Below are 20,830 nucleotides of genomic sequence, written 5' to 3' on the forward strand. Positions count from 1 at the left end.
GGATACATGTTTGAATACACGGGATACATGTTTGAATACACGGGATACATGTTTAAATACACAGATACATGTTTAAATACATGGGATACATGTTTGAATACACGGATACATGTTAGAATACATAGGATACATGTTTGAATACACGGATACATGTTTGAATACACGGGATACATGTTCGAATACACGGGATACATGTTTGAATACACGGGATACATGTTTGAATACACGGGATACATGTTTGAATACACGGGATACATGTTTAAATACATAGGATACATGTTTGAATACACGGGATACATGTTTGAATACACGGGATACATGTTCGAATACACGGATGTATGTTCGAATACACGGGATACATGTTTGAATACACGGGATACATGTTCGAATACACGGGATACATGTTTAAATACACGGGATACATGTTTGAATACACGGATACATGTTTGAATACACGAGATACATGTTCGAATACACGGGATACATGTTCGAATACACGGGATACATGTTTAAATACACGGGATACATGTTCGAATTCACGGGATACGTGTCATGGTCCTGGGCCATGTGGGCCCAGTATTCTTAGTTCTTTGTATTTTTGTATTTCGTTCCTTATTTAGGCCATGTCTTCTGAGTTGCCCTGTTGTGTCGTTCCCTAAGTGTTTTCCCTTCATGGCTCTCTCCCCCCTGTGTGCCCTCTATGTATTGATGAGCCCTCGTCTCCCTTTGTGGTTGTTTCATGTTTCCCCAGCCCGTTATGTCTGTGTTTTCCCCGTGCTCTCTCTCCTCCTGTCGGAACCTCTGTGCCTCTACATGTCATGTTCAGTTCACCCCGCCCTGTCTCGTTATGATTATCAGTGTCACCTGTGTTCCCCGTGTGTGCCCACTTTCCTCGTTTACCCTCTGTGTATTTCTGTCTGAGTCTCCCTCTGTTCGGCGTCGTGTTCTCCCTCATGCTGTGTGTGATTCCCCCGTGTTTCCTGGTGAGCTTTACGTTAGTTTTTCCCAGTTTAGTTTTGTATCTCCCATTATCTTTTGTCAGCAATAAAGCTGCTTTTTGAGTTCATCCCCGTGTGTGTGAGTTTTGCATTTTGGGTCCTCCTCCTGCCTGCCACACAGCCGAGCTATGACAGAAGAACACGACCACGATATGGACCCAGCAGTTCACAACCCCTCCGCGGACCTCCAGTACGATCTGACCATGTCAGACCCAGCGGACAGTCCGGACGAGATTGGGGAGGAGCTGCAACGGCTCTGCCGGCTCATGACGCGCATCTGTGGGTGCACGGACCCCAGAGTGGTGTCCACCGGGTTGGCGGCCATTGACGCAATCCTTCAGCAAGCGCCACAGCTCCGGCGGTTTCCCCAGCTTTTTGAGGCGTTCGACTCTCTGGCCCCCCTGAAGGAGGAGCTTCGCGCCCGCACGCTGGCCCAGAGGGTGTTAAACGCCGCCTCCGCACCTACGACTCCGACCCGCAAACGGTTGTCGTTGCCGCTGCCTCGCGAGTCGGAGGCAGTCAGAGTAGGGACTCTGAGGCTCACCGCTGCACCGCCATCAACTCACAGTTCGTCTCCGCCACTGTCAAGCTACCTAGCCCAGCGCACCGAGATGGTGGAGGCCACAGATTTCGACGACGATGAGCGACAGCAGGTATTGCTAGCTTTACGGGAGGACGAGCTTCGTTGGAAGCCCTGGCTCATTTCAGAGGAGGAACTCACACCTGTTGCACCGCCTCGGACCAGCCGCTCGCCCTCCCCACACTGCTCAGACTTTACTTCGCCTGCCTCTTTTCTGGCAAGGATGTGGGCGGACGACGAGGAGATCGCCGCCACATCACCCTCTGCTTCGGTGGCTCCAGCATCCATCGTACACACTTCCAGAAAGAACCGGCGTCAGCGCCGCCGTCGCGCACTGCTACGTCCTGTCTCGCCCTCCACGAAGCGTCCCGCGGACGCTGTGGGGGTCCTGGACGTCGATCACGAGGGGCAGCAGCACGCCGCAGGCGCACAGCTAGTGGAAGAGTTCGGGAGGGAGCCGTGGCTCGCTCCTGATCATGACGAGCGCTCTTTCCGGGGGACTCGACTGGCTCTTGGGGGTCCCCGGAGTTGCCAGGGACTTCCACCGCTCACCCCGCCCGCTTCCACGGATAGAAAGAAGCGGCACTCTCGCCGCCGGCACCCTGAGCCTGCCATTTCTCGGACAGTTTTTTCTGAGCCTGCTCCTTTTCCTGCTCGTGTTTCTCCTCCCAGGTCAGTTCAGTTAGCTCCCTCGCAGCCACCCTCAGTTCAGTTAGCTCCCTCGCAACCACCCTCAGTTCAGTTAGCTCCCTCGCAGCCACCCTCAGTTCAGTTAGCTCCCTCGCAGCCACCCTCAGTTCAGTTAGCTCCCTCGCAGCCACCCTCAGTTCAGTTAGCTCCCTCGCAGCCACCCTCAGTTCAGTTAGCTCCCTCGCAGCCACCCCCAGTTCAGTCTCCAGTGTCACCCCCAGTTCAGTCTCCAGTAGCTCCAGTGGCGCCTGTAGCGCAGGCCCCAGTAGCTCCAGTGCCGCCTGTAGCGCAGGCCCCAGTAGCTCCAGTGCCGCCTGTAGCGCAGGCCCCAGTAGCTCCAGTGCCGCCTGTAGCGCAGGCTCCAGTAGCTCCTGTAGCCCAGTCCCCGATAGCAGTACGGTCCGCTGGTCAGCTTAACATCCAGCCAGGGGTCTCAAATCTCTCTGGCTCTGCATCAGCTCCTGCTGGGAGCTCGGATGAGCTCATCCAGGACTCCGCGGCTCCCACGCCGCCATCTACCTTGTCAGCTGGAGGGTCCGAGGGGCCCGTTCAGCCTCCTGTCTCCGCTGGAGGGTCCGAGGGGCCCGTTCAGCCTCCTGTCTCCGCTGGAGGGTCCGAGGGGCCCGTTCAGCAACCTTCCTCGTCAGCTGGGGGTTCAGGAGAACCGCACCAGCCTCATGCCACGTCAGCTGGAGGGTCCGAGGGGCCCGTTCAGCCTCCTGTCTCCGCTGGAGGGTCCGAGGGGCCCGTTCAGCCTCCTGTCTCCGCTGGAGGGTCCGAGGGGCCCGTTCAGCAACCTTCCTCGTCAGCTGGGGGTTCAGGAGAACCGCACCAGCCTCATGCCACGTCAGCTGGAGGGTCCGAGGGGCCCGTTCAGCCTCCTGTCTCAGCTGGAGGGCCCGAGGAGCCCGTCCGGCCTCACGCCTCGTCTGCTGGAGGGCCCGAGGAGCCCGTCCAGCACCATGCCGCATCAGCTGGAGGGCCCGAGGAGCCCATCCAGCCACCTTCTGCTACGCCTGGTCCAGCCTGTGCTTCGTCAGCTGCAGCTCCAGCCTGTGCTTCGTCTGCTGCAGCCTCAGAGCCTTCGTCTGCTGCAGCCTCAGAGCCTTCGTCTGCTGCAGCCTCAGAGCCTTCGTCTGCTGCAGCCTCAGAGTCTTCGTCTGCTGCAGCCTCAGCCTGTGCTTCGCCTGGTCCCGCCTTGACTGGTCCCGCCTCGACTGGTCCTGTGCCCACCGGGCCTCGGCCAGTACGCCTGACACTGGAGAGCCGCCGCCGCTGCCTTGCGCGCGGCCGGCCCCCTGAACTGCTCCGTCGTCTCCTTCGTCGCCGCCGCTGCCTTCCGCGCGGCCGGCCCCCTGAACTGCTCCGTCGTCTCCTTCGCCGCCGCCGCTGCCTTCCGCGCGGCCGGCCTCCTGAACTGCTCCGTCGTCTCCTTCGCCGCCGCCGCTGCCTCCCGCGCGGCCGGCCTCCGGACCAGCTCTGCCACCTGTGCCACCCGCCTGGTCGGTCCCCCGACCGTGTGACCCGTGAACTCTGGTGCCTGTGGGCTCTGGGTCGGCCCCCTGAACTTTATTTTGACTATGGTCATGTGCTCCCGTGTTTTCTGTTGTTTATTTTGTTTCCCGTTCTGGTCCCTCCGTCCTGGTCCCCCGCCTCCCGCCCTGGGTGGGTTGTTTTCTGTTTTTGTTTTTGTTTCTCGGGTTTGGGCTGTCGGGAGCCAGCCCTTTAGGGGGGGGTGATGTCATGGTCCTGGGCCATGTGGGCCCAGTATTCTTAGTTCTTTGTATTTTTGTATTTCGTTCCTTATTTAGGCCATGTCTTCTGAGTTGCCCTGTTGTGTCGTTCCCTAAGTGTTTTCCCTTCATGGCTCTCTCCCCCCTGTGTGCCCTCTATGTATTGATGAGCCCTCGTCTCCCTTTGTGGTTGTTTCATGTTTCCCCAGCCCGTTATGTCTGTGTTTTCCCCGTGCTCTCTCTCCTCCTGTCGGAACCTCTGTGCCTCTACATGTCATGTTCAGTTCACCCCGCCCTGTCTCGTTATGATTATCAGTGTCACCTGTGTTCCCCGTGTGTGCCCACTTTCCTCGTTTACCCTCTGTGTATTTCTGTCTGAGTCTCCCTCTGTTCGGCGTCGTGTTCTCCCTCATGCTGTGTGTGATTCCCCCGTGTTTCCTGGTGAGCTTTACGTTAGTTTTTCCCAGTTTAGTTTTGTATCTCCCATTATCTTTTGTCAGCAATAAAGCTGCTTTTTGAGTTCATCCCCGTGTGTGTGAGTTTTGCATTTTGGGTCCTCCTCCTGCCTGCCACACAGCCGAGCTATGACAATACGTGTTTGAATACACGGGATACATGTTCGAATACACGGGATACATGTTCGAATACACGGGGTACATGTTTGAATACACGGGATACATGTTTGAATACACGGGATACATGTTTGAATACACGGGATACATGTTCGAATACACGGGATACATGTTTGAATACACGGGATACATGTTCGAATACACGGGGTACATGTTTGAATACACGGGATACATGTTCGAATACACGGGATACATGTTTGAATACACGGGATACATGTTTGAATACACGGGATAAAAGACAAAAAATATGCAAGAAAGAGAAAAAATACTTCAGAATATCAACTAAGGCCGAAACTGTTTAATTGAAAATGGCTCCCTATCTGCAGCTGCAGGTAAAGCTGATGACTTATTATTCCACCCCACAGCTCCAGAGCCCTAAAGAATAATTTAGAGGTGAGCTGAATGACTGTCAGGCACAGTGACTTTGGCACTGAGGCACAAGGTCCTTAAATCTGCCATCCAAGGGCTGCACTCATTTTTCTTTATATATCCTCTTGTCTCTCTCTCTTGCATCTGGTCCTTGCATGTTGTGTAACTCTAGTTTATTATCACTCTCAAACTCCTGTCACTTTTTTTTCTTTAGTGATGTTTTACTTACAGAATTGCTCTAATCTGTGAGCAGAGTTTATCACACTCCAGACAAAGTGTAAATCGCCACTGAGATTGGATAAAGCTGAACCTTTTCTTCAAGTTAAGTCTTGAAAATGTTCTTTCTCATTCTAAAAATAATAAACGGAAAACGTTTGCCTCTGATCATAACCTCTGATTATATCCTCTGGGTCTGAAAAGTGGAACCTGTGCTGGCACCGTCTTTAATGGCGAGCAGAGGCTGACTCATCTGGTGTTTCTCATTATCACGTATGCCAGTTTTGTACTTTCATACTTATTATTTGTTCGCTCAGGGGTTAAAACTAAGTTTGGGCAACCCGACCACAGCAACATTTGAACATTAGTTTTAATTCAGAATAATCTGTTACAAGCAGAGATGGGCAGTAAATGCGTTACTGTAATCCAATTACTTTTTTCAAGTAACGAGTAAAGTAAGGGATTACTATTGCAAAAATGGTAATTAGAATACCGTTACTTCCCGTAGTAACGCTGCGTTACTGCGTTACTAAAACCGTGATTTTTTGCGAAAATGTCTCATGACAGTGACGTAAGCGAGTGCGATGTTCGTGACAACAGCTGTGTGCAGATCAACAATGGATCACATATCGATTGTGGGAGAGAGTATGAGCGTGCAGCGTTTAAAGCGTGGAAGTACTGACCTTACTTTGAGTTTGATTCCATAAAAAGTGACAAAAACATTAGTGTCCGCTGTGCGTGGGAAGAAAACTTCTTTTTACAGCGAAAAAACCCCTAAACTTCCAACAAGCTCCGAGTAGCTACGACGTAATGGGAAACTCACAGAGAAACTCGCGGATTCTTCCACTGACCGCAGCACACCTGCACCAGGGTAACCCTCCGCCTACCCCGCTCCTGCTTTACAGGTGAAAATAGAGCAACAGGACCGCTGAGTCTTTGACTTTATTTATTTTCTGCTGTGTTTTACTTGCATCTATTTGAAAGACTGAGTGTAAACACACAAAATATTTTATTTTATGAGCTGGAATGTGCAGAAAATAGGTTTAAATGTTAAACTAATTTCTTCCAGTCAGAGAATGTTGCAGATAATTAAATTTTTGCTTGATGCATAAAGTTAAAAGATTAAAACTGATAAAACAAGTTTTAAAAAGAGACTTTTCCATTTGATTACATTTTGTATGATGGATTATGCAGAAAAAGTAGAATTGGGCTGAAAGATCTATCGCTTTATCACCTATTCAGGTTGTAAATCGTGTTTTTAAAAAGTAACTAAGTAACTAAGCAATTAATCACTTTTGAAAAAGTAATCAGTAAAGTAATGGGATTACCTTTTGGGGGAAGTAATCAGTAATTAGTTACTGATTACTTTTTTCAAGTAACTTGACCAACACTAGTTACAAGTATAAGACATTTATTCATCAGGGCATAAAGATTTTCAAAACATACTGACAGCACTGCAGTAAGACATTAGAAAGGAGTCAAATGAATCAGTTATGAAGGTTAACTTCAGTCTGAGCCACAATGATTTGTCCAAAACTAATAAAACAAACAAAACCCCAAATATCACCCGGCAGATTTAACATCAGCAGATTATATCGCATGTTTAACCTCGAATGAGAAACGAAGGCCAATGATTGGCTTTTGAAAACAGACGCAGCTGATAGCTGTCATCTGTCATCTCCACCCACATGGATGGAGCACCAACACATTAGGCGTTTGGACCATACTTGACTTTATGTGTAATCTGAATTAGAGCCATACTTGGCACACAAGCGCACAAAAGAATACATTTCAGTGTTAAAAGTGATATTTTAGTAAACGATGAGCTCGAGTGCTGGTCACAGGTTTTACTAAACACAAAAACAGAACAAAACAAAAACACGACTTTTGATTGGATGTGTTTCTACTTCAGAGAAGCTGCTGGAATGGGTTACCCCTCACCACCAAAGGTCAGCTTATCTGTGATTACAACCCAGCAGCAGCTTTGAATAAACAGCAATATTATCGGCGAGAGTTTTAACATCTGTAAGGTTAATCTCATTTTGAATCCCAGTGGCGGAGTTTTTATCTTGTACTGAACAGAAATGCATCATTATTTTGGTGTCTGACCTCCAACTGAAGAAGCTGGAATTTGACACATTGAGATTTTCACAGCAGTGTTTTATAGTGACTGTGGGTTAAAGTCAGAGAAAAATGAATAATTGTCATGGTCCTGGGTCATGTGACCCAGCGTTTGAAGTATTGCTGAGTTTTTCTCATTTTGTATTACGATCCGTGTACAAGTTCTCTTTGCTAGTCTTAACTTTGTTTCAGTGCCTGGTTATTGTGTCTTGAGTTTCTTATGGTCGCGGTTTAGTTTCTTGATTATTTAGTAATTTCCGCTTTCTGCTCTCTGTGCGTCTGTGTTTATGTGTTTGTGTGAGTTCTCGTGCCTCGTTTCGCCTCCTTGTGGTTTATTCCATGTTTCCCGAGTCCGTCACGTTCCCTCGCTCCCTCTCGCCTGCCTCTCCTCCACTTCTGTGTCATGTTCTCCAGTTTCCTGTTTTATTGTGAAGGTCTCGTGTTTTCATGTTCAGCGTGTCTTGTTTTGCTTCCCCTGTGGCGTCATGTTAACGTCAGCTGTGTTCCCCATGTGTCCTCACTCCCCTCGTTATCCTTCTGCGTATTTACGTCAGCGTCTCCTCCCTCCTGTGTCGCGTCCTCCCTCATAGTTGTGTGCGTTTCCTGTGTCTTTCCCCATGTATGTAGTGCTCCCAGTATAGTTTGTGTTATTTTCTCAGCTGTATTCTGAGTTCACGTTTCACCAAAGTGATTTCGCGTTTGGGTCCAATCCTGCCTGCACACAGCTGTTTATGAATAAATTAAACAATCCAATAAAACTTTGATCATTTCTTTATTTGATCAGTTGTGCAGAAATGAGCATTAAAACTAAGACTACGTTCACATGAAAGCACAGTTCTGTGCACACAAATTGAGCCATTTTATTAGCACCAAAAACAAATTATTTATGCTGACATTCATCCCCTTTTTCCAAGCGAAAGAGGAATCTGCAAGGTTGTTCATTTAATAATGCAGAGTATGAGGAGAACGAGTTGTAACATTAAAAATATAACAGGTCTCTGTCAGTATTAAAAAAGAGACACTTTCACCCATTTGTAATTTTATTGCTTTTCTCTTTTCTTCTGTTGTTTATGGCTCTATTTATTTTAGCTTCTTGCAGACAGAATAACAAATTAAAGAGGAGAAATCAATAAAAAGAAAATCTAGAAATGAAACATAAAAAGCAAACATAGAGGAGGAATAACTTACCGCACTCTCCCTCATTACAAAGAACAAGGTGGTTTAAAAGAGAGACAGGCCGAGGCGTTTGTTATCCACCGTCTGCTGCAGCATCGTCCTCATCAGCCTGGCTGCAGCAGCCAGTCACGCAGACACATGATGTACAAAGCTCAGTGAAGCTTCCTTTCCACTTGATAAATATGGACATGTGTCTCTGAGTCCTGTAGAATAGCTGCTGTGGATAGATGCATTGGATTTGCTGGAGGAAGCTAAACAAACAAGCTGCCTATCTGCACTGATAAACATTTATTAATGAATTTTAGAGTTCATGAGATAGAGAATGAAATCACTGTGAATGTTATTTTTGTGCATTTGGAAAGCTCATTTCATTATATTTTGTTTTTCTAAGTCATGTTTGTGTCGATGGGGATCTGAGCCGTTTACATCGCTCATATACGATCGCAAGAAAAGTCCTCACACGTCTCCACACAGTCCTAAAAACTAAGTGCACCTTTGTTTCTTCAACAGGAATTAAGAGGGTGGCCAGGCACTGCTAATCACATATATTGTGATTATTGTCAGCAGAAAGGTTTGACAGTTTCAGAAGCTTCAGGTGTGTGAGTGCAGCGATCTTCCCAGGAGTAGCAAATTCAGCCCAAGTTCAGACCCGTGTTATGAACATGCTGTATGAGTAATGTGAACTCTAGAAATGAGAACGAGACAGTTTGCTGAAAGGTCTAACTCATAGCATAATGCACTCTATAAGGTATTAAGCCAGACTCTGTGCAGAGGAACTTGCTGTTGCTTTGTAGCGTGCTGTGTTGGAGCTCCTACAAAGGGTCTGTGCATATTCTGTTCCTATCAAGATAACAAAGAAGATAAAGATCAGATTTCGGCAGAGCTGAGAGGATCTCTGAACCAGCCTGTTACAGTCAAATGTGATTGAGCACATTTCACTCAATTGCACAGGAAGGTCACAGATATCCTGGGGCTAAAAACAATGGAGCTGTCCACCAACTCTGACCTGGACTTCATATGAACCCGGCTCGTGAAGCTGGTGGTTAAACAGCATTAAAGCCACTAGAATTTCAAAACGTTTTGTTTAACCATTAAAGGATGTCATTGTAAAGCAGACAGCACAGTAATGAACGGAGCTGACATTACTGACTTTCCTTCACATGTTTTTGTTGCGTGCAGGGCACCGGAGAGAGAAGCTGAGCCCACCACAGACATTATTAACCTTGGTAGAACCTCAAAATCCCATCCTTTCGTGAACCTCAGGACCAAAAATGGTCCCGCCCCAAAAGTGCTCTAAAAATGTTATATATCAATATTTTTTTCTACTTTAAATTAGTCAATCTTTTAAAACTACTTCTGCTTAAAATATCCATGTCAAGTTTTAATTATATTTTCATTGTTTTAACCCTTTAAATACCAGTTTGTGTACATGAGCGCCCTGTTTTTTAACAGAAAAAAAAATACAAACTTAAATATTTTCCATAAAATACATTTGAAGTAATATTTGATTGTTATTATAATTAGGCCTTTAGATGAGCCAAAGATTGGCACCAACATTCATTTTGATCCATTATTATTTTTTGTGCAGGAGCACATTTAAAAAAAATGCATCCACCTTTATGCCTAAGGACAATTCCCCAAAAAGTGCTATAAAAAATTATATATTCATATTTTTTTTCATTTTAAATTAGCCAGTCTTTTAAAACTACTTCTCCCTGAAATATTCATGTAAAGTTTTAATTATATTTCAGGGGTTTTAACCCTTTTAATCGCAGTTTAATTACATGAGCGCACCGTTTTTTTTAGCCCCCAAAAACAAAACTGAATATTAACACAGCTTTTTGCTGCTTTACTCTCTCTGTGTCTGTTTGTTCTGAGCCTTTACTTTTTCTGGAGCTGTTAAATTTTCCCTCCTGTCATGTCTTTATACGACAGCTGGATAAATGGATGGCAATTTACCCGATTTTAACAAGTCGACTGGCACAAAATATTGCATTGAAAATTGTATTTTGACACTTAAATGACATGTAAATGAGGGGTGATCGTATGATGTTTTTGCAGTACATTTGTGAAGTTGCTCTAGCTTTTATTTCACCTAAAAATATATCAAGTATCAAAATGAAGGCGGTCAATCCAAATCAGGCCATTACCAATTTTTTAGCCTTTAACTTATCAATAAATTTCTACTTAGCTGTAGCTGATGTTGGCACAGTGGTGTCAGCACATATCTCAAGCACCTGCAATGAAAAGAAGGCAGCTAACACAAAATCACACCAAAGAGAAAAGCTGATGCTGAAGGCAGAACATTTAGATCGAGCTGGGAGTTGGACACATCTTTATGCCGTCTAAATATAGACCAGTATAATCATTTGCCCTAAACAATTTCCACTTTCAGAGAACATCATTTATGTTGTCACTGTGTGTTTGAAACCCAAACCCACCAGAGATGCTGAATCATGGACAGTAGCGGTTTTTGATACGGGCGACACAGAGGGAGTGCTCGCCCAGGGCGCCAAACAGGCTAGGACCGCCACTGTTTGTGCTGATGTTAATGCCAGAGGGTGGGACTGAACATAATACATAATCAGAGATAATTCAATAATCTTTATTTTTCTACAGAATAGCTGATCTGTCACGTGCAAGCCAACGCAGCAGGCTCAGCCTGACGTTCAGCAGGAGTTACACACTTTTCCTGTTCTGGAACAAATTTTCTGTTTTTTGTAATGAGCCAACTAAATGGAACAACTGATGCATTATCATCTAATACAGTTCATACAGATGGATAAGAAAGATTTGTTTTTACATGAGGACACATTTGGTTTAATTGTCTCATCCTAGCTGTCGTATTCTTAAACACACAGTTGTTTCCTGGTTCATCTCTTTGAACCGATTATGGGCTAACGGTTGTGGACTACAATTAAAGGCTATATTAGACTTTCATTTTTTATTAAATCAATTCATTTCAATAAATTATAAATGTCTTGTGTCTTGATGTGATTCTCATTTCCCCATGTGGCTCTTAGTTAAACTGAGTGTGACACCCCTGATGTAGTCTTTTGTGTTTCTGCCAGGTTGAATTACTCTGATCCTGCGACTTTTCAGGAACCGCTGTCCATGCACACACACATGCACGCACACATGCATACACACATGCACGCATGCACGCGCACTGTGAAGTTTATTATTTAAGAATCAGTGTTCAGCCATCTAACACGCACTCAGGTGACATCATTCCTTCTGACACTGATGTTTTTACCCTCACACATTTTTTTAAACAAACATGACCTTCATCCATTTGCATCAGCATCACTTAGAAGTGTAATACCTGATGTTGCTTTATCAATAAATGAATATACAAACAGTGCAGGCCTTGTGGACAGCACTGATTTTGTGCCATACATGCTTTATTATTTCATGTATGACTGCATGGAAAGTTCTACATTTGTAAACTGCTATATCAAGTACGCTGCTGTCAAAATAGTAAAATATCCTCCCTCATCCTCCATCCATCATCCTCCATCCATCCATCATCCATCATTCATCCATCCATCCATCCTCCATCCATCCATCATCCATCATTCATCCATCCATCCATCCATCCATCCATCCATCCATCCATCCATCCATCCATCATCCATCCATCCATCCATCCATCCATCCATCCATCCATCATCCATCCATCCATCCATCCATCCATCATCCATCCATCCATCCATCCATCCATCCATCCATCATCCATCAATCCATCCATCCATCATCCATCATTCATCCATCCATCCTCCATCCATCCATCCATCCATCCATCCATCCATCATCCATCCATCCATCCATCCATCCATCCATCCATCCATCATCCATCCATCCATCCATCCATCCATCCATCCATCCATCATCCATCAATCCATCCATCCATCATCCATCATTCATCCATCCATCCATCCATCCATCCATCCATCCATCCATCATCCATCCATCCATCCATCCATCCATCCATCCATCATCCATCAATCCATCCATCCATCATCCATCATTCATCCATCCATCCTCCATCCATCCATTCATCAATCCATCCATCCATCCTCCATCCATCCATCATTCATCCATCCATCATCCATCAATCCATCCTCCATCCATCATCCATCCATCCATCATTCATCCATCCATCATCCATCCATCATCCATCCATCCATCCATCCATCCATCCATCCATCCATCATAAGATAAGATAAGATAAGATAAGATAACCTTTATTAGTCCCACACGTGGGAAATTTGTTTTGTCACAGCAGGAAGTGGACAGTGCAAAAGTTATGAGGCAAAAATTAGAATACAATAAGAATAAATACAGTACACAACTGTACAGAATAGAATAAAATAAAATACTATATACAGTAGAATAAAATAAAATAAATATACAATAAGATAAAAATAGAATACAAATACAAATACTATATACAACTGAGTAAAAATACAACGATGACAGAAAGGATTATTGCACTTAGTATTATTGCATATGTATGGATGTGTGTGCTTGATCAGTTAAAGTCTTTAAAGTCTGACAGCAGTGGGGAGGAAAGACCTGCGAAATCTCTCCGTCCCACACCGTGGGTGCCGCAGTCTCCCACTGAAGGAGCTGCTCAGTGCTGTCACAGTCTGACAGGGAGATGTTGTCCATCAGGGATGACAGCTTAGCCGCCGTTCTCCTGTCACTCACCACCTCCACTGGGTCCAGAGGGCATCCTAGAACAGAGCTGGCCCTTCGGATCACCCTGTTCAGTCTCTTCCTGTCCCCAGTAGAGATGCTGCCGCCCCAGCAGACCACGCCATAAAAGATAGCAGAAGCCACAACAGAGTCATAGAAGGTCTTCAGGAGTGGGCCCTCCACTCCAAACGACCTGAGTCTCCGCAGCAGGTACAGCCTGCTCTGCCCTTTCCTGTAGAGGGCGTCTGAGTTATGAGTCCAGTCCAGTCTATTGTTCAGATGAACACCAAGGTACCTGTAGCTGTCCACAGCCTCAATGTCCATACCTTGGATGTTCAGTGGTTGCAGTGGAGAATGCTTGTGCCTGCGGAAGTCTACCACCAGTTCCTTGGTTTTACTGGCGTTGATCTGGAGGTAGTTCAGCTGGCACCAGTCCACAAAGTCTTGGGTCAGACCTCTGTACTCCTTGTCGTCCCCATCAGTGATGAGGCCGACTATTGCAGAGTCATCAGAGAACTTCTGCAGGAAGCACTGGGTGGAGTTGTGGGAGAAGTCTGCAGTGTAGATGGTGAAGAGGAACGGAGCCAGAACCGTTCCCTGTGGGGCCCCCGTACTGCAAACGACCCTGTCCGACACACAGCCCTGAGTCCTCACATACTGTGGTCGGTCGGTGAGGTAGTCCAGGATCCAGGTAGTGAGGTGATGGTCCACTCCAGAGTTCACCAGCTTGTCCTTTAGAACCGAGGGAAGAATGGTGTTGAAGGCACTGGAGAAATCAAAGAACATGATTCTCACAGTGCTTCCAGCGGTCTCCAGGTGAGCGAGGGAACGATGTAGGAGGTGAATGACGGCATCATCCGCTCCAATGCCAGGCTGGTAGGCAAACTGAAGTGGGTCCAGTGATGAGCTTATTAGGCGCCGAAGCTGAGCCAGGACCAACCGCTCCAGGGTCTTCATCAGGTGGGATGTCAGAGCCACCGGCCTGTAGCTGTTGAGGTCCTTGGGGCGTGAAGTCTTTGGCACTGGTACAACACAGGAGGTTTTCCAGAGCTGTGGGACTCTTCCCAACCTCAGGCTCAGGCTCAGGATCATCCTCCATCCATCATCCATCCATCCATCCATCCATCCATCATCTATCCATCCATCCATCCATCCATCATCCTCTATCCATCATTCATCATCCATCCATCCATCCTCCATCCATCCATCCATCATTCATTCATCAATCCATCCTCCATCCATCATCCATCCATCCATCATTCATCCATCCATCCTCCATCCATCCATCCATCCATCCATCATCCATCCATCCATCCATCCATCCATCCATCCATCCATCATCCATCAATCCATCCATCCATCATCCATCATTCATCCATCCATCCTCCATCCATCCATCCATCCATCCATCCATCCATCATCCATCCATCCATCCATCCATCCATCCATCCATCCATCCATCCATCATCCATCAATCCATCCATCCATCATCCATCATTCATCCATCCATCCATCCATCCATCCATCCATCCATCCATCCATCCATCATCCATCCATCCATCCATCCATCCATCCATCCATCATCCATCAATCCATCCATCCATCATCCATCATTCATCCATCCATCCTCCATCCATCCATTCATCAATCCATCCATCCATCCTCCATCCATCCATCATTCATCCATCCATCATCCATCAATCCATCCTCCATCCATCATCCATCCATCCATCATTCATCCATCCATCATCCATCCATCATCCATCCATCCATCCATCCATCCATCCATCCATCCATCCATCCATCCATCCATCCATCCATCATAAGATAAGATAAGATAAGATAAGATAACCTTTATTAGTCCCACACGTGGGAAATTTGTTTTGTCACAGCAGGAAGTGGACAGTGCAAAAGTTATGAGGCAAAAATTAGAATACAATAAGAATAAATACAGTACACAACTGTACAGAATAGAATAAAATAAAATACTATATACAGTAGAATAAAATAAAATAAATATACAATAAGATAAAAATAGAATACAAATACAAATACTATATACAACTGAGTAAAAATACAACGATGACAGAAAGGATTATTGCACTTAGTATTATTGCATATGTATGGATGTGTGTGCTTGATCAGTTAAAGTCTTTAAAGTCTGACAGCAGTGGGGAGGAAAGACCTGCGAAATCTCTCCGTCCCACACCGTGGGTGCCGCAGTCTCCCACTGAAGGAGCTGCTCAGTGCTGTCACAGTCTGACAGGGAGATGTTGTCCATCAGGGATGACAGCTTAGCCGCCGTTCTCCTGTCACTCACCACCTCCACTGGGTCCAGAGGGCATCCTAGAACAGAGCTGGCCCTTCGGATCACCCTGTTCAGTCTCTTCCTGTCCCCAGTAGAGATGCTGCCGCCCCAGCAGACCACGCCATAAAAGATAGCAGAAGCCACAACAGAGTCATAGAAGGTCTTCAGGAGTGGGCCCTCCACTCCAAACGACCTGAGTCTCCGCAGCAGGTACAGCCTGCTCTGCCCTTTCCTGTAGAGGGCGTCTGAGTTATGAGTCCAGTCCAGTCTATTGTTCAGATGAACACCAAGGTACCTGTAGCTGTCCACAGCCTCAATGTCCATACCTTGGATGTTCAGTGGTTGCAGTGGAGAATGCTTGTGCCTGCGGAAGTCTACCACCAGTTCCTTGGTTTTACTGGCGTTGATCTGGAGGTAGTTCAGCTGGCACCAGTCCACAAAGTCTTGGGTCAGACCTCTGTACTCCTTGTCGTCCCCATCAGTGATGAGGCCGACTATTGCAGAGTCATCAGAGAACTTCTGCAGGAAGCACTGGGTGGAGTTGTGGGAGAAGTCTGCAGTGTAGATGGTGAAGAGGAACGGAGCCAGAACCGTTCCCTGTGGGGCCCCCGTACTGCAAACGACCCTGTCCGACACACAGCCCTGAGTCCTCACATACTGTGGTCGGTCGGTGAGGTAGTCCAGGATCCAGGTAGTGAGGTGATGGTCCACTCCAGAGTTCACCAGCTTGTCCTTTAGAACCGAGGGAAGAATGGTGTTGAAGGCACTGGAGAAATCAAAGAACATGATTCTCACAGTGCTTCCAGCGGTCTCCAGGTGAGCGAGGGAACGATGTAGGAGGTGAATGACGGCATCATCCGCTCCAATGCCAGGCTGGTAGGCAAACTGAAGTGGGTCCAGTGATGAGCTTATTAGGCGCCGAAGCTGAGCCAGGACCAACCGCTCCAGGGTCTTCATCAGGTGGGATGTCAGAGCCACCGGCCTGTAGCTGTTGAGGTCCTTGGGGCGTGAAGTCTTTGGCACTGGTACAACACAGGAGGTTTTCCAGAGCTGTGGGACTCTTCCCAACCTCAGGCTCAGGCTCAGGATCATCCTCCATCCATCATCCATCATCCATCCATCCATCCATCCATCCATCCATCCATCCATCATCTATCCATCCATCCATCCATCCATCATCCTCTATCCATCATTCATCATCCATCCATCCATCCTCCATCCATCCATCCATCATTCATTCATCAATCCATCCTCCATCCATCATCCATCCATCCATCATTCATCCATCCATCCTCCATCCATCCATCCATCCATCCATCCATCCATCCATCCATCCATCCAGCTTATCAGTGTCCAGGTTGTGGGGGCAGGACTCAAAGCAAAGATGCCAGGACATTCCCGGAGACATTCCCAAGCTGGGCACCACATATAATCCCTCCAGCACCTCCAAGGCACCTCACAGACGAGGTGTCCTGGAACCACTACAGCTGGCCTTCAAAGACAAGGAGCAACACTTCTACTTGGTGATAGGGTGTTTAAACCACCCATTTGGGATAAACTCTGAGGTCACTGCAGACACTGTGCCGATCCATCTGTTAGTCTCCCTCTGCACTTTTCCTCCACACAAAATCCCAGGATATTTCAGCTGTTCTGTGGGGGCAGCACCTCCATCTCAACCCAGGGTAAGCACTCCTCAGTTTTGAAGCTTCCAGCCATTTAAAAAAACTGCTGATCCAGCTCAGGCAAGATATGTGAAACCCCAGAGCCTATCCCAGCTGTCACAGGACAAAAGTCTGGGTATCACAGCAAATCCAGCATGTCCAAATTAACACTGTCGGATTTGATTTCAACACTATTAAAGTGTCTATATGGGTCCACACCAGAGAGTGTTAATTTAACTCTTTTTGGAGAGTTGGTACGTTAACTCTGATTTAGTGTTAAACACCAAATCTGTCTGGAGTTGATAATTTAACACTTGGTGTTAAGAGTTTATATATTAACTCTCAAAGAGTATTTTAGTTTAACTACGTAAGAGTTATCTTCTAATTCATTCTAAAAAGCGGGAATTTTACTGTTCTGAACTTCTAGAAATTTCTTTTGGAAATAAACATTTACTAAAAAGACGCAATGTTTTTGAAAAACATTTATTCTGAACTGTGCACCACAATTTCAAAACATTTTCTGAAAGATGTAACAATGTACATGTTCTCACTTTCATTAGAATTTTGTTTATCAAAAGGTCTGACATGGTAAATGCAAATAACAGCATTCTCATCACTTATTTCTTCAATACAATATGCATGACCTTCATTCATCCCTTTGTGGAACTTCAACGCACTTCTGCTCTCCCCCATATTCCATCTTCACAAGCATATCCTGTGCGGAGATTGAATAAAAATTAGTTGACACTAATTAATGGCACAAATAATCCAGTAAACAATTGCAGCACAGAAAAAAAAAAGGAATCCTCTTTGAGCCATTACTTGTGTAAAGTATTTTCCCAAAAGACAAGGACACAGGCAACAGGTAATACTGAACTAAATGTAAAACCTCAACCTTTTTCATTTTTACCTAAACCGTGTGCACAAAACTCTGGAGGGATCGATGCTAACTTAGAACCCAGTCAGGACGTCTGCTACTGCTGTTTGCTCGTTTTTTTAATGGGCGATCGTTTTCAGGCTTCAAGTAGCACCATTATACCAACATTTCACATTCTACACATTGTTTTAGGCGTATTTGACCAAAGGTTTGACTGAAAATTCACATGCAAGCTTTTTTCAAGGCTGTGGTATTTGCCCGCAAACAATACCTTTCAGCTAGCTAAAACAGAATGTTATGCTATCAGCGAGCAACATGGCTAATGCCTTTCACACAGCTTTGTCTCAACTCCAAAGAGCCACAGAAGTAAAAGCTAATAATAATAATTGAAACAATCTTTGAAAAAATGACTTACCAAGCATGGCAAACAACTCAAATATGTAGAGCAAAATGTTCTGAAACGGCTTCACTTCAGCTTCGATTGGAGCCGTGCTGGGGGCGGAGTCTGTGAATGTACTCTGTTGGTGTCATAGCCCCTGTAGGAGTTCAGAGTTAAGAGGTCAGGAGTTAATGTTTCCATTGTAACACCTCCAGATTTGACAGAGAAACACTCATTTTTAACACTCGATTTTAACTACTATCATTTTACACCTCAGAGTTACATTAAAAGAATGTGACTCTACTTAGAGTAAAATTAACTCTACTTTTGCAAGGAGACTATTAACACCAAAACATTTAACACTTTTGAATTTGCTGTGTACAGTGGGCCATGGACAGGCCACTAGTCCCCTGCAGGGGTAACACATTCATGCTCAAAGCTGAGATATCATATTCTCATTTTTCTTTCTTTCAGGCAGTTTCTTGATGTTGTAACTTATTGGAAAAGATTTGAAGGTCATAGTTAATAGAAAGGAATACAACAGCACATGCTGCCACAACCAACAACCAGTATTACAAAACAAATAAGCAAATAAAAGAAGCTCAAAACAAAACTTTATCCAGAAACAGTGAAAGTGTGTCATCCTTTCAGTAATGCTAACATTGTGCCCACCAGGCTGAAATCCAACATCTTCACAGCAGCACTGGACCTCAGCCAGAGACAGTGTGATCATTATGTGAGGTTGTCTGACGAGTTATATGTTAGAGTTTATTGCAAAGAAAGAAATGCGAGTGCTATGCAAGGTGCCTTAAACTGGACAATGCAATCACAGGAACTGCTGAATGACAGATTTCACTTATAAAACACATAAATGGAGGTGTGCATTGTCCCTTTCTGAGTTGGCCTTTGTGTGTCTTCCACAAAAATGTTTGAAAATGAGTCCGTTAGATTCCTATGAAACATTGAAACAGCACTGCAGATGTTGTTCGCACAGTAAAATTACTATCGAGCTACTGATTGTTATAACTGTTCAAACTTTCCCCTGTGAGACTGTCCCAAGGTTTTGCTGAAGTTATATTCTTAGTATTGGCAAAACTGAAGTTTCTAAAGGTTTTATTTTATGAGTTTATACTTTTCTCGATATATGAAACTTCCTTTTGACCAAAATTCGCTTGGAGGCAATAAATACCCCTGTGAACCTGTGATTTAAGCATTTGTTTTATTAGTGCCCAGTACAATCCTAATTATATTTGCGGCTCATCATGAAAGTTGTCTGTTACATGTCCTGCTCTTCTATGGAGTTGTTGTGCACTTGGCAATCATGACACAAACATGTTGAAATATTTTCAGATTCCAAACATGACTCCACGAAAACTAAAAAGTTAAGACCAGTTGAAGAATGTAGGTTAGAGTTGTAGCGGGTTTACCACAGGGTTTATGAACCTGCAGCGTACTCAGACCTAAACATACAAATGGAGCAGGTATATTAAGAACTTCTGAAACATCTGAACTTTCGCCTTCTCCAGCACCTGTCAGTGCTGTCAGACATTGAGTTTGACAGGAAGTCAAGACGAGTCAGGAAGAGATGAGAGGCAAGAGGAGAAGCAGAGCCTGCATGGTGTGAATAGAAAACTGCCAGACACTTCCTCCTGACAGGGGAGGACGACAGCTGTACCACACTGAGGCATCTTTCTATAGGACCTGTGTTATTCACAGCTTAAGTCTGCTGTTAGGCTGCATGCCTGCTGCGTTGCCTATGGAAAAGACTTCATGAACACTGCTCTGCTGAGTGTCCCTCCTTATAATAGCACTCTTGCAATTGCCATAATTATGACAGATTCTTGGCTGGATTGTGGGTCGGTGGATAGCGCTGTCATATTACAGCAGGAATGTTAAAGCCTGATGGTTGGCCTTTCTATGTGAAGTCTGCATGTACTCGTTTCTTCTTTTTTCCAGTTTAATCCACTCCTACATGTGTAGTGAGTATGCATGGTGCAGACTTTCTTTGTTAGATGTGATGGACTGACAACCTTTGCTAGCGTACCCATCCTCCTGTAGCCAGGAGAGGCTACAGCCCCATGTGACCGGGATAAAACAGACAATGTAAAATTAATTATTGCTATTATTTAATTCTGTTTTCATTTTTTTAATTTATTTGTTTGGGTGGTGGTGATGGGAACACTGATTTTGCATCGATATTAATTCAATAACCAGATTTACATGTGAAACATAATTGAGCAGAAAATGAGGAAGGACTCTTTGCTGGTTGAAGTGCTCCTCTTCCTCTGAGCCAAGGCCATCAACATCTTGCTAAAAAGACTTGAGGGACTTTGATGATGTGTTAGCACTTCCAGCTTTAACAGTTCATAACAGTTCCCATCTTCTGTGG

General features: G+C 45.3%; 1 protein-coding gene across 1 annotated transcript; it reads left to right on the top strand.

The window, feature by feature from the left end:
- The first annotated feature begins 1,201 nt into the window (after window positions 1-1,201).
- On the top strand, window positions 1,202-20,030 carry LOC146618144 (uncharacterized). Its single transcript, XM_085373565.1, has 2 exons — window positions 1,202-2,203; window positions 19,968-20,030. Exons 1-2 carry the CDS (start codon window positions 1,202-1,204, stop codon window positions 20,028-20,030), a joined length of 1,065 nt encoding a protein of 354 aa, XP_085229691.1.
- Window positions 20,031-20,830: the final 800 nt, after the last annotated feature.

Source organism: Diplotaxodon limnothrissa, linkage group LG15, assembly GCF_057381915.1.
Source record: "Diplotaxodon limnothrissa isolate DT_005_m linkage group LG15, D_limnothrissa_male_GT1.1, whole genome shotgun sequence".
NCBI classification, from domain to species: Eukaryota; Metazoa; Chordata; class Actinopteri; order Cichliformes; family Cichlidae; genus Diplotaxodon; species Diplotaxodon limnothrissa.

Coding starts and splice junctions, on each gene's coding strand:
- LOC146618144 (XM_085373565.1), top strand. CDS start 1,202: ATGTCAGACCCAGCGGACAGTCCGGACGAGATTGGGGAGGAGCTGCAA. Junction 2,204..19,967: donor AGCCTGCCATTTCTCGGACA/GTTTTTTCTGAG, acceptor CGCCTTCTCCAG/CACCTGTCAGTGCTGTCAGA.